The sequence below is a fragment of the Podarcis liolepis genome (genome assembly GCF_965112155.1).
Source record: "Podarcis liolepis genome assembly, chromosome: 6".
Lineage (NCBI taxonomy): Eukaryota > Metazoa > Chordata > Lepidosauria > Squamata > Lacertidae > Podarcis > Podarcis liolepis.
This window is the reverse complement of record NC_139559.1, coordinates 21,541,663-21,556,795: the sequence shown is the minus strand read 5'-3', so window position 1 is coordinate 21,556,795 and position 15,133 is coordinate 21,541,663. Positions and strand designations below refer to the sequence as shown.

Below are 15,133 nucleotides of genomic sequence, written 5' to 3'. Positions count from 1 at the left end.
ACTGAAATGCAAATACTTTGGGTGATACGTGTTAAGTTGTGGGTGAACATATCAGACACACAGCGATTCTTCAAACAGCTCTTGTTTATTCACAGGCCAGAACAGAACTGAACTGAAGGGTTCAGCCAGTCTGCTTATATAGAGCTCCACTAGAACGCAACAGTAACCATTTTCTGTAACTATCCAATCACTGAATGTCACTTTCGATCCCTTATTTGCATATGTGGACCTGAACTATCTACAGTATCCCCCTGCTGGCCCAGGGTGAGAATTTCAGTACATAACAATACGCATCCATGAGCGGAACAGACTTCCACTCCTACAACAGGACTTCCCCTTCCTTTCCTCTCTCCTGTCTCCTCCACCCAAAAGCTGCTCTGAATTTGGAGCAGGGGGGCTGCAGAGGAAGGGAAGGCCTCACTGCATGATTGAAGACTGCTTGGGCAATGTTAGATATTACACCTTAACAGCACATAATTGTATGCAGGAATAAAAATTGACACTGCAAATTTGCTCTTCATCCTGCACTAAAATAAAGAGTTTGATGGAGAGAGGAACACAACTGGTTATGAGAAATCAAGTCCTTTCCCCCAAAGAGATGAGATAAACCTTAGAGAAACATACTTTGCTCCATAAATGTTTTGGAGAAAGATGATCCCTGTCTCTTCCCTCTTTTTATTTTTTGCTTTTTTCCTTATCATTAAAAAAAAAGACATTTAAGAGTTTGCATTTAAAATTATCTGTAAACAGATGTGCAGAGGGTGGTGAGGAGAAAAAAGATTGATGAGATTTACTGCTGAAACTAAGCCAACTCCAGAGCATCTTACAAAAGGCCACACAGAACCAACCAGAGCAGGATTCTCTTAATTACTCCAATGCCACAAAGCCCCATGAACTTACAAGGATCCAGCCTCCACATTTGGGCCGCGGATATAGAAGGGGACTCTGATGTCAAATTCATAGGGCATGGATTTTCCTTTCACCAGCCCAAATTGCCCTATATGATAGCCGTGGTCTGCCGTATATATTACATATGTGTTATCCAGTTCACCTGTTTCAACCAATGCATTGTAAATCTGAAATGAAATGAAACAGAAGCATAACATTTTGGATTGAATAAAACAGTATGGTATTACACAATAATCTTGCATACAGACACAAGGGCAGTGAAAAGCTTGGTGAATGTATATATTGGCTTTTTGTGCAAGCTGCTCCCTTTCAGCTGAAGAGAAGGGGGGGGGATAAAAATAAATAAAAACAAACATGAAACTATTGGGGTCCTATTGAGATAGTGACTGCATTTTTTTAAAAAAAGGCAACATGAAATCAAATTATGGAACTGCAATGAGTCACAAATCATGACATATAGTTTGGCCATATTTGCAAGTTACATTAAGTCATAAACCATTGTATACTGGGCATAAGCAGCTGCTTGGTTCCTCCCCACTCCTCCTGGCTTGCATTGGGAGAAAACAAATCACAATACCTGGGCTTAGCTTTATATCAAAACTAGGCATCATGATTTGTTTTGCTCTAAGCAAACCATGAGCAGTTAAGGCAATAACCACAGCAGAAGTACTGCAGTGGAAGTAAAGGGTTAAAGCCACCCCATCTACGGTCCCGAATTTTATGGAGTTTTGTGTACCCTGTGTTAACACATCTTCCTCCAAAGTTGCTTTCCTTCAAGCACAGTCTGTCTATGGGAAATAGAGAGGGGAAACCGAGACGTATTATGATGACCCAGATACCTCCTTGTTTGTTTTAGAAAAGCAGGTCAAGCCACAACTATTTTTGGAATGCACTTGTGACAAAGCATAAGGTTAGGCTTGACTAGCTGAATGCATTTTAAAATTCATTGAGCCTCTTTATAATTACAATTTCAATCCCAGCTTGCTGACTTGAAGTTAAAAATAAAGCAAGCCATCAATTTGAGCAAGCTGCAACACTGATGGCAAGCCTCTCCAAGCGTATGTAGTAGCACTTGAGAGAGATTATATCTTCCCAGAGCAAACCACCAATCAGCAGTAATAGTAATCACCATAATCACAAACAGGCTGATGCAGGGCCTACCTATAATCTTAACCTTGTCTTCTCAGGGTGCCTGCATTATACTTAAATCACAAACAAAATGCAGGAATGCTGGGAGAAAAGCAGCAATAAATTGTTTTGCCTCCATGTTAGACTGGCAGCTTTGCAGGCTTGAAAATAAGCCCATCAATTTTCACAGAAGGTGCCAGTCAGGATGAATATTGCCTGAGCACAGAAGCACAACTAGCCGGCCCACCCTTGAGGCAAAGTGAGACGATCACCTCAGGCGGCAGGATCCACAGGGGCAGCAGATCCCAATGTTGGTTTTTATTCCCTCCTTTGTTCCTTATGTAGATCTTCCCTCACTCCTTATTCCCTGGTGTGGTGAAGGGTGCTATTTTGGGGTCTGCCTGAGGTGCCAAAATGTCTTAGAATCATAGAGTTGGAATAGACCACAAGGGCCATCGAGTCCAACCCCCTGCCAAGCAGGAAACACCATCAGAGCACTCCTGACATATGGTTGTCAAGCCTCTGCTTAAAGACCTCCAAAGAAGGAGACTCCACCACACTCCTTGGCAGCAAATTCCACTGTCAAACAGCTCTTACTGTCAGGAAGTTCTTCCTAATGTTTAGGTGGAATCTTCTTTCTTGTAGTTTGGATCCATTGCTCCGTGTCCGCTTCTCTGGAGCAGCAGAAAACAACCTTTCTCCCTCCTCTATATGACATCCTTTTGGATGGTCTTGACCTGGCCCTGATGGAACGGTTCATTTTACTTTGTTCTAATATCACAGGCTTAAGTTCAAACAAGATGCCAATAAGAGGTGTGTTATAGAAGATAACTGGACCTATGAAGCAACCTGATGGTGGATCATAGCAGGCTTTGTTATGACAAGCCATACCATTGGTCAACCGAGCTCAGTACTATCTACAATATTATCTCCTGAAAATAGTGCTGTGTACAGGAACCCTCTAGTGTTTCCAAACAGGGGTCTTCTCCATGGCAATGACAGGGAATAAATCTGGGACCTTTCTCACACAAAGCTTCAGCTCCTTCTCCAAATCTGCAGCAGGCAGAGTCCTCCCTAGACATCCAACCCATGCTCTTTTTAACTGCACATAAGCTGAAGGTATCTGAAGAAGTGTGCATGCACACGAAAGCTCATACCAAGAACTAACTTAGTTGGTCTTTAAGGTGCTATCGGAAGGATTTTTTTTATTTTGCACATAAGCTATTTACAAAAGTTTGCCCCATAAAAAGTGTGCCAAGTTTGCATATATTCTTGCAGACTATGGATATTGCTGGGCTCACTTGTCATCGTTGGACCATCATCCACACAAAGGGGGATTTGAGTCCATTAATTTTACATTCATTTCCTACTCAAGAAGCTTATGGCTGACATGGGCATCAAGCCTAAGCATTGTCTGCACATTTCTGGCACATCACACTGACCAGGAAAAACGGTGGTATGTTAAGTACATATTACCTAACAGAGAACTATTGAAGAGAGAAAGCAAGGCTTTTGGTACAATTTTCCCTTTATGCACTGTTTGCAACTACAGCAGGCAACTTAGGATGTTTTGCTATTTGGAATATTTTATAGCACTATCATTATTATAAAATGGGTTTCTTACCTGCCCTGAACCACAAGACCACCTCTTTCCCTGCAGACCCTCTTGGGTGTCACAATCAGCAGTGGGGGCCCTCTTGGTAGTTCTGCTACCCTCAGTGGCTTGGTGGGGGGCATGACCCAGGAGATGGTATTCTTGGAGGCAGCCCCCAAATTATGGAATTCCTTCCACACAAAGGTGCACCCGGCACCTTCACTGCACAGCTGAAGATGCACCATTGAAATCTGAGATACATTGGGACCCACTCTACTTGTGATTCTAATTTCTTCTAAACCGGTGCCAAAAAAGCAGCATATAGACCCATTAAAAAAAACCTAGATAAATAATGTTAAAATAACTTAGTACAATTTACAGTCAGAAGAATAGGGTGAGTCCTAAGGTGTAAAAAGAGGCTAAAAGAGATGCATCTTCAACACATGATGAAAGCTATACAATGAAAATGCCAGACACACCTCTGTGGGGAGGGAATTCCACAGCTAAGGCAATGTCAGAGTAGGCCCTCTCCTGAGTTTCCACTCCTGAACTTTCAAGGGAGACAAAACTACCTACCAAATGGGCTCCCTCTTAACACCCAAGAAGAGAAGTTGGGAAGGAGACTTGGTGCTACCATTCTGCCCAGAGCAATTCAAACCTTATAAACCAAATGGGGAAGTTGAGGCCCTATGATGAAGTGCACCTGTGCTTATATTGGCAACACTTAAACTCATGTTTTGGATAGGATAGAAAAGTAGGGCGCGTATGCAGGACTTGGGGAATGGGACAATAAATCAAGCTTCCTCAGCCTTGGCCCTTCTGATGTTTTTGGCTTACAACTCCCATGATTCCTAGCTAGCAGGACAAGTGGTCAGGGATGGGGGGAATTGTAGCCTCAAAGCATCTGGAGGGCCGAGGTTGAGGAAGCCTGCAATAAATCTTACCGCCTCCATAGAGTCATCCACAGACATGAGAGTCTGAAGGCGCTTCTGCTGCAGCATATTGGTGAATTCCATGTGAATAGGTTTCATGGGGCCAGTATACCTCATTATCCAGTGCTTGTCTGGGTTTGGAGCATAATTATAACTGGGTGTGCTAGAAAGAGAGAGAAACAATTAACAGTCAGTAAAATAAACATGGCATGCCACCCATCCTAAAATGTGTATTCTGAGTTTCTGCACAAGTTCCACACAAACGTAGGGTAGGATCCATGTAACCAGTCCCATTAGCAAAAGACCCATGCAAGGACTTCCATTTGTACAATAGGACTCCCCCTGTCTCCTCCCCTTGCACCCCCCAGAAATGGCTCTGGGGGTTGGGAAAACCCCCAGAATGGTGCATGAGGGAGAGAAGACGGGTATCATGCCATCTGTTAAACTGGAATGCTTGCACAGATGGGACTGGAAGAACATGATGCTGAATTCTATCCATTGCATTGAGCATTCTGTCCTGACAATTTCAGTATCCTGAGAACAACAGCTTCCACTTTCAAAAGTAGGTTTGGGGGCTTCTGTTTACTTAGCCTTGAGTACAGGAAAGTTTTAGAAGCCAGGAGGCAAATCTTAAAAGATGCTCCCGCTCCATCCACAGCTTTTTACACTGTATGCCATACTGTTCCTAAGGGTGCCCCCAACCTTTGGGCAGCCCAAGTGACTGCAGAGTGAAGGCAATAAGGCCTTGTTTTGTGAATGGAATTCTGAATGGAAGAAGTTAGGGTCCAAGCTAAGGAGCCCAGCTGCTATCTTGCCACACCCAAGTTAATGCAAATACAGTTAATTCCCTGAAAATGGATGTACAAATGAACCTTACCACTGCGACTTCTACTATCTTTAAGCATGTTTGAGGCACACAGGGGTGGCAATTTCCCCTGTTGGGAATAACCCTCCATGGTAGGATTACATTCTCCGTGGTAGACAGCGAAACATTATAAATCTCTTTTATGATTTATCTAAAAGCCGGGAACGGGAAAATTGCTCTGCTCAAACTGAAGCCTATTGAAATAGCAAGTATCATTCAGAGTAAATGAGAATATATTTCAACTGTAGCAGCTTAGCATTAGGCAGCTAACATTCTAACTGGGGAGCATGAGAATGACATAGCTATTCCAATTTCATTCTGCACGGATGATTGTGGCTCACGCAGGTTCCTTAACAATAACTATCCAGATTGCTGGAGAGTCTCTACTATGTTATTTAGCATCTGTGGTGAATTTAAGCTTGACTACCTGAGCATTTAGCAGGAAACTATGGGCATTAAAATGCTTATTATAACTTTAGTCCAATAGCCAGCTTTTAAAATGATGTTCTACTCTATACTAGTCTTTAAAAAGAAAAAAAGCTGGATGATGCTATTACAATTTCCTTTGCTTGAACAAGTAGCCTTGAGGTAGGGATCTTCTCACCCCAGGAGCTATAAAAGGGAATTCCCATCCCACTTGACAACAGCAAAAAGCTAGGGCATCTGAAACAGCAAACTAGCTCCAGAGTCTGGTTCTGCAGAATCTTGGAGATTGGTCTGGTCAGATAGGCAAGGGCTTTGGGCTTCCCTTGACCAGAGAATGGGTCCTACATCTTAGTGAGCTACACAACTCCTACTATAACTCAGACCTCAAAGCCTTCTTTAGGTGCAAAGGGGGAATAGGCATGTGTATCACTGGCACCAGTCACTGGCAACCAGACTTCAGCCTTTGTATTGACAGGGTCTAGTGTAAATACCTGGCCTTCTGCCCTTGCCTAGTCAACAGAGCAAGGGCTTCTGTATTTCGGGCTCCAGTTTCCCCAGGTTTTTTTTAATTAATCAGCAGAGTTTTACAGTGGTGCTGTATTTATGGCCTTGTGAAGTTAGCTTGAGCAGTATCATCCATAATTACGCACACATATTTAGCATGTACTTGTGGGTCTGTGCAGAATGAAGCTGGCAGGTGAGGCTGTTGTGAACATGCTGCGAGAGGGGAGCACAACTCCTATTGTAACACTGCGCTCTTACCGTAACATTACTCATATTCAGGGTTGCCCCATGTGCTGAGTGTGTGTGTGTGTGAAAGACATGCTAAAGTGAATTGCATTGTGTTTTAACAAGTGGGAAGCTTTGATATCAAGGCTGCAGCCCAAAAAGTGCTTTGTGATGGGGAAGAGAGTATTTTTCTTCCAGGGAGGAGAGGTTGCTTATTATTCTCTCCACATTGTTAATGTTCTCTCTGATTTCAGAATGTTATTGTGGCAGGATAATGACATTGCCGCTTTGAAAATGCTGATGGTTATGGAAACTGTTGCTATGTAATGCCCTGAACGAATCTAAAATGCTTGGCAAATTCCTTTTCCAGTATGCTTTGTGATTTCCTGGCTCATCTGAAACCTCCTGCTGCTTAATCCACTCGACATCCACGATCTTCTTTGATTACTACAAACGTAACCCTCTTATACTTAACAGATTTGTCCGTCTTATGGCCAAATACACAAAGCACAACAATTCTGGAAACTGAACAAAAATAACCACTTCAAATTCATTCAGAAGTTGGAGGTGGGGGCTGCACTACAAATCCTGATTGTATTTGACCTTGGAAAAAGAGAGAGAGAGAGAGAGAGAGAGAGAGAGAGAGAGAGAGAGAGAGAGAGAAAATAAAATGCTTACAGAAACAACAGTAGTGGTTGTCTCTGGAAAAAAAAACCCACTATCCAACAACCATGGATAAATACCTATTAAGCAGACAAAGCAAAGAATGATACATGTCGGCGATATGAACCTGCAGGTATAAAATAAAACGCAAGCCTATTTTTTTTATATCCAAAAGTGATTGTTTTACATATGCTGGAGCAGACTCAGGATTACTTACTGAAAACTATTTCCTTTCTCCTACCAAAGTCAATTTTTTCAGTGACTGCTATTGAGTCTATATTGGCATTTCTCTTTTTGGCATTTACAGATCATTTATTACCTGCCTTTTGATTTAAAATCCTCCACACACAGAGAGAGACAACCCAGGGAGGGGATTCCACAGTTTGGGTGCCACTGCAAAGAAGGCTCTGCCCCACATCCCTGCTCCCTTGATTTCTTCACACAGCAGAGGCACACAGAGCAGTGCATTAAAAGAAGCTCTTAACATATAAGCCAAGTTTGTGTTGCATATCATCAACATACAACTAAGTTTAAAGAAGCAGAAAGACCTTGTGGAGGGCAAGATTAGATAACAAGAGGGACATGTGGCTGCCACTGCAAGGGGCAACTCCATGCCTACTCTTCCTCTTCTCCCTGGTACAACATGTAGAGAAATGAAATGTTCAGAGGAGGTCATAATTTGACCACACCCTCTTACACACCTTCAGTAAGGGGCATCCAATGAAGTCAAGTGAAGGAAAGGGTTGATATGATTTCACACCACTCATTTTGGTTTTTCTGTGTTAGCAGGGTACAGAGGAGAAGAGATGGGGGATTGCATCAAGAAACCTAGACTAAAAGGGTGCAATATTGTGCAACCACATGTCCCTAGTTTTCAAGGTTCTGGAGAAAAGCTTAAACATGTGAAGGTAAAGCACCTGATGGACAAATCTTATGTGTGTCTGCTCAAAAATAAGTCCCACTGAGTTCACATGAACCCAGGTAATTGTACATAGGATCTGAGTATGTGCCTCATTCCTATCCTACCACCTGATCTCAAACTCAGACCTCATCATTGTTTGTTGTTGATTGTTGTTAGCCGCCCTGAGCCCGGCTCAGCTGGGGAGGGCGGGATATAAATTTTTTTTTTTTTATTATTATTATTATTATTATTATTATTATTATTATTATTATTATTATCATAGTTATTTACCCAAGTTCCATTCTCTCTTTCCCCCTTATTCTCTTTACAAAGCCTTTCCCAAAAAGGAATAAATTTGCATAAATTGCAAATGGAAAATGATGGGATTGTTCATCTTATTGTGTAGATTTCTACAAGTTATAAATTGAAAAGCGCCAAGCTGTTCCATTTCTGCTACCTGCGATAAACTTATGCCAAAGCACAAATGATCCAGAAATGATTTCCCAGGAATGCTATGCCTTTGCTTGGAAATGCAGATAATTGGTTTGGTGCTTTGTTGCCTTTTCCTTACATGTGCTGAGAAGCATTGGGAAAGAGATGAGAATACTGAGGGGCTGAGTCTTCAGGGCCGTGAGGAGCTGCATGGCTGAGAACCATCAAAACTGGCCTGTGAGGATACATCTTCTTTGAGATTCGGAAGAAGCTAATACTGTCATTGGTGATCAAGTCAGTCAGATAATCCTGAAAAGAGTGAGGAAGAGAAGAAAAATCAGCAAAATCACATCAAAAGTAATCGACTAGCCTAGAGGGGACACTGCAATCATTTTAGAGGTGGGAGGAGAAATTCTGATTTATTCACTTTTGTAATAATTGCAAATGTAAAGGGCTGGTATGTTTTTAAATATGCTTTTTCATTTGTTTTTTACAATTTCCTATAATGTTACCAAACTCACATCCACACCTCCATTTAAAGCATTTCAATTCCACTATAAGAGTCAGGTCCAGTCACGGACGACTCTGGGGTTGTGGCGCTCATCTCGCTGAGGGAGCCGGCATACAGCTTCCGGGTCATGTGGCCAGCATGACTAAGCCGCTTCTGGCGAACCAGAGCAGTGCACGGAAATGCCGTTTACCTTCCCACTGGAGTGATACCTATTTATCTACTTGCACTGTGTGCTTTCGAACTGCTTGGTTGGCAGGAGCAGGGACTGAACAATGGGAGCTCACCCCGTCGCGGGGATTCGAACCGCCAACCTTCTGATCAGCAAGCCCTAGGCTCTGTGGTTTAACCCACAGTGCCACCCGCATCCCATAAGACTCAAGACTTCCCCCTAAAAAAGAATCAGACAGCTCTGTCCTTCCAGAACTTTGCTGCTCCCCAACTCCCAGCACCAAGGCTGGATTTATGTATAAGCTATAGCTTAGTGCCCCACTCTCTTGGGGCACCAAAAAATTATGAGTCTTTGTAAATTGTGTTTCTAAAGGAACTTTTGTTATTGCCAAATGCCAATGTGTTTGCATTATTAAGTTTGTTATGAATAAAAAATCATTTTAAGTTAGAGCTTAATAATCATTTCACTATTAATATACTTCTTCTTAATTGTATTTCAGTTCAACAATTACTTTGATAAAATACAAATTTTGTTATGTGCAAATGGCTTTAAATACCTATTAGGTTCATAAATTATGATACAGCATATATTCAACACAAAAAAGCAACAATTTGTTGTTGACAAAGGACAGCTGGACATATAAAGGGCCCCATTACCTTCAGTAGCTTAGGGCCTCATCAAACTAAATCTGGCCCTGCCCAGCACCCAGCTGAGGTGGCCACCTCACTCTGCCTAATGGGAGGGCCAGCCTTACTGTTAGTTGTTGAGCCCTGAATTGAATCAAACTAATCTGAGACGTGTGTGTGTGTGTGTGTGTGTGTCCGTGTGTGTGTGCGTGTGCGTATTATATGGAACAAGTCTTCTTAAATGTAATGGTAATAAAATGCTGGAGAGACTTGCTTGACAGAGACGGTCAGTGAACACGAATGTTGCGTTATATTTTGATTACACGGCACTTGGCACTCAGACATCTGAGATTATTACAAAAAGGGCAACCAATGGGTTGCTAATTCTAGTGCCAGTGGGGAAGATATTTTTGGAAACAGAAATATACTTGCTGCTACCAAAATGAAGGTTCATTAAACTAATCTCTCAGAAGTCATGTTATTGCACTGGTAGTAGGAAATACACTTAATGAAAAGACGAATTTGGAGAAGATAGCAAGGGGTTCCACTTTTGGACACTTAGTCACATCAAGCATGGTGCTGATACAGATACTTCTTGTTATTATGCACAGCAATTTAACCACGCAGCTGCAGAAAGCCCAATTAGATGCACAAAACATCTTGGTCTGAGAATGCGCCTCATTCCTATCCTACCACCTAATCTCAAACTCAGACCTCATCGTATTTATTTACCTGCTGTGAAAACAATTTTTGGAAGGATTTCCATTTTACAGATGGACAAGACAAGGCTCAGAGATAGTCATGAGTAATTCATTTAAAACATATACTGTGCCTTTGTGGGAAGGAATGTGGGAACAAGAAATGCTAGATCCCAAATTCTGTCTCTTTGTCACACTCTGCTGCAATGTGACTGAAAAATCTTTGAAATGAATTATGCATTAAAAGGCAGTTGCCTTGCCCTTAATCAGATATTTTAGATTCAGAAGCATACCTTTTAACAACCCTGATTTAAATTCAAGTTTATTAACTGCTTTAGTTCTGACTAGCTGGATAAAAAGCGGGTGTCAAATATCTTTGTTCCGCTATATCATTTTCTGTTAATAATGGAAGGTAACCCTATAGGAATATTTTTAAAAATCAGGTGTTTTTAAAGTTACTCCTTTGCTTCCCTCAACCCACCCACCCAACAGATTTCTAATTAGAATAACAGAACCTGAAGCTCTGATCTCCGTTTCATAACACTGCAGACAAACACTAACTGAGTTTGTGGACTACTGACAGATTTAGGACTCCCTCAAAATCTGCATACCACCACCATGGAAACAGCAATTTTGCAATAAAGAGAATTAATCACATGCATGCAGCAGATCAAGAGTATGTCTCTCTGTGTTAATTAAAGCAGGGAACACCAGTCAATAGAACATGAGTCAAACTACGATCAAATCCATTTCCCAGCTGGTAGGGCATACTGAAGTGCTTACCGGCTTAAGAACTGCTTGCTGTCACTAAATAAATTTTAAATTATACATCCCTCCAGAAGTAAAACGATAATGTGCAGTCTAAGGGAGCAGGTTTATGGATTGCAGTTTATATTACCAGCAGTAGCTTTCAAATATGAAACAAATACTTTAATTAGACTGAAATCATAAAGCATCCGTATTGTTCCCACAGTTGTGGCCAGGGGAGGGAAATGAAAATAAATCAGTAAGACCTACCCTAGAGTAGTCAAATCCGTGCTTTTCCTTCACTCCATTTCTACAGAGCGTGTAGTTGTAAAAACGAGAATTCTTGAGCAATCCAACCCATTCCTTCCAGCCAGGAGGCACATAGGAACCATTATATTCATTCAGGTATTTCCCAAAGAAAGCTGGAAGCAAAAGGGGGAGAGGAGACATTGTGAGGAGAAAGCAACACATATAAATGTATAGGAGATAATCATGCTATAGTATAGAGCTCTTTAGTTTTCAGCTCTTGCAGACAAAGTGATCATATTTTCCCTATCCAATCATATTTTATTTTAAAGCAGATGCTTTAACACTTACTTAGCGCTAACAGTGCATTAAGCATAAAACAGAATAGGGAAGGGACTCACGAGCTTTTCCAGAAAATTTACAGCAAGGGCTGCAAATGGCCATTGGCTTGCTCACCTATAACAAGTGATTAAGGATCCCTTCCTAGCAACAGGGAAGGAATACTTTACCAAAAAAAGTTACCTTTTTTTTGCCTTTCAGGTGATGATGGGCATGTAAATCGCATTCATTCTGTACAATCCTGTCTGCCACACAGCAAATGACTCCTGACACCTTTTCAATCACCAGAGCCTCTTAGGAGGCATATTCTGTCTAGTCTGCCTGTCCTTCCTGGGACTTGGTGTTTACAGAGTAATTCAACACCCACTGACTCCAGACTTGAGTCAGTGGGGGAGTTGGATTAGGTGGAGGGGTCTCTGAGCCCAGATAAGGCAGCTCCTGTTGGTGTGGCACTCTGCCTTCCATCTACAGGATGTAGACCCTGAAGAAAGGTGCTCCAGAAGTGGGGAGGGGCTGAGTCAGCCCAGGCCCAGACATTTCAGCAACTGCATCTGAACTGATCATCCTGCCTCCCAACCTACTGATACTGCCAGAGAAGGTGGGTTAGGGCTGTTCCCTTAAATGTGGATGGACTCCAGGCAGTTATCTCATTCATGACTTGCCCAACTCTGGCCGGATACAGATCTGATCTGGTTACTACAATTGTACAAAAGAGGTGGGATCAGAAAACCACTCTTGGTCCTCTCTGTGTATTCTTAGATAGAAATGGGCTGCTCCAGAAAAGTTAGGGCAAGAGGTCATGAAATCAACACCATCCTAGGTTCAGAAATTGTTGAAGAGACTTTTGAAACCTGTTTTTTTATGAGCTGCTTAATAAACCTATCTGAGCAAGGAATGCACTAGCCTTTGTTCCACTATGTTTTATGTTACTATTTTATTGCTATAGTCTCTATAAAGATGCATACAGGTGTAGCTAAAAACAAGGGCCTGCTAGACAGATAGCTTGCCAAGCCTAGCTTCCCTTCATCTTCATGCCACATGTTCTTGCCTCCAGATATCCAAGCACCATTTTTTTCCAGGGAGAAGGGTGTGTGTGCTTTGTGAAGTCACAAGTGCATCACCAAACAGTACTCTGCACCATTCTTGGTGCTTCAAAGCAGCAAAACTGGTTTCCTTCCACCTCAGTCCTCAAGAGATAGTAGATATACAAAACAATGTGCTGTTTACGCACATTGTTTTTAATGTATGATTAAATCTCCCTAATAAAATACTTTGGTTTTGTAACTGTAAGTGTTCAGTGTCCCAGAGTGACTGCAGCAGCTATGAGCTCTGACAGCTGCTACTGCAGAGAGATTCCTTCTAGCCCTCTCAGCGCTGCTCATAGGTGCCAACTCCCTGGGGCCCTGGGTGCCCGAGCCCCCATCAAATTTTGATGCCAGGGCCATGCATGCTTCATGGCACCCATGGCCCCAGGCACCCACGGTTGTGGGGCCAAGTTGGCACTCCTGGTGCTGCTGCAGATCTCCTCATCCACTCCATGACAATGCTCAACTTCTTTTTCCAGCAGCAAAGAGGAAGAAGGAAACCAGCCAGCCAGCAAAGAGCTAATATACATTAAAATACCATGCAAGAATTCCAATCACCTTGCACAGGCAGGCATAGGAATTTTGCACAGGTACAGTGGTGCCCCGCAAGACGAATGCCTCGCAAGACGGAAAACTCGCTAGACGAAAGGGTTTTCTGTTTTTCGATGCGCTTCGCAAGACGAATTTCCCTATGGGCTTGCTTCACAAGACAAAAACGTCTTGCAAGTTTGTTTCCTTTTTCTTAATACCGTTAATACAGTTGCGACTTGACTTCGAGGAGCAACTCATAGAACGCAGTGTACATAGTAGCCTTTTTTGAGGTTTTTAAAGACTTTGGTGATTTTTGAAGCTTATCCAAAACTTCTTTTGCAGCCATTTGGTAAGTTAAGCTTTTAAAACTTTTTTGGGGGGTTTTGGATTTTGGGTTGGGGTGTTTGGAATTCAAGGACTTGGTGTTGGGAAGGGGTTTGCAAGAATCTGGAAGCTTGTGGTTTTTTTCTGCATTTTTATGATTTTCTGTGACCATTGGGCCACTCTGCTGTTTTTTAAAAAAAAAATCTGGGTTTGAATTTTGAAATGCTCTTTACAGTATGTGTGACTTTAAAGAGCACTTAATAAACTCTTCTTGTACCAAATTTGGCTTTGTTTGGACTTTTTTTGACCATATGAACGCATTAATTGATTTTCAATGCATTACTATGGGAAACCGTGCTTCGCAGGACGAAAAATTCGCTAGACGAAAAAATTCGCGGAATGAATTAATTTCGTCTTGCGAGGCACCACTGTACCTAACAGCTAGTTTGTATCCAAGTTCATGCAAAGCTAGAACAGTGCTAACAAATTCCAGTTCATCACTCTGACCGTTAAAGTCACACTGCCTTTGCCTTTAATTAGGTCATCTGCATCAACCAGACTAAAACAACAGCAACATGCAAAGTAAATGCCAAGGTGTTATGATGTCAAGCAGCGTTCACCTACCTGGTGCCCTACAGATGTTTAAGATGACAACACTCATCAGTCTCAGCCATGGCTGATGGAAATTGCAGCCTAAAACATCTGGAGGGCATCAGGTGGGTGAATACTGGAGTAAAACAATAAATGGACAGCCATGCTCTCCCAAGAAAGGACTATGGAATCAAACACTTTCTCGGGTTACTCTGCTTCCTGAGGCACTTCCAATATTTAGAGAGTTAAGTGCAATCCACAGTAATGTGTGGGTAATTGAATAGTGGAGTAGATTTCTTCTCCTTGCCTCAGTATCTAGGGATGATGGATTGGGCTATTGATCCTTGTCCACAGTGAAAGGTTGGAACACAGCCATCTGAAGGTTTTCGTGCCTCGCCATTATATCACAACTAAGCACAGCTGGATTTGGCACTATTCCTGCTCCTCCTCTTGCCATTCATTTATTTATTTAACAAATGTATAAACCACTTCACAGCCTGAAGCCATCAAAGCAGCACTCAAGAAGATAAAAAAAGGACGAGATAAAATACAAAACAAAAGTAACCATTCTAAAACTAATTAAAACCTTTCCTACCAAAAACCAAAACCCAATAAAACCATTTTTTACAGATGGAGAATTAATATTCCATAAATGACTGAGTCGCAACTCTAAGCTTCTGGCCAGAG

At 42.0% G+C, this 15,133-nt stretch overlaps 1 protein-coding gene across 7 annotated transcripts in view; it reads right to left on the bottom strand.

Annotated features, from left to right (window-relative positions):
* The window catches only part of SULF2 (sulfatase 2), a 273,848-nt gene that overhangs the window by 38,963 nt on the left and 219,752 nt on the right, over nt 1-15,133 (bottom strand). For all 7 annotated transcript variants that reach the window (XM_083508022.1, XM_083508024.1, XM_083508021.1 and 4 more), the window contains 4 exons: nt 11,601-11,752; nt 8,719-8,888; nt 4,576-4,726; nt 901-1,076 (listed from right to left, as the gene is read on the bottom strand). In XM_083508022.1, coding sequence (XP_083364148.1) covers nt 901-1,076; nt 4,576-4,726; nt 8,719-8,888; nt 11,601-11,752 — 649 coding nt within the window. The remainder of the gene's footprint in view (nt 1-900; nt 1,077-4,575; nt 4,727-8,718; nt 8,889-11,600; nt 11,753-15,133) is intronic.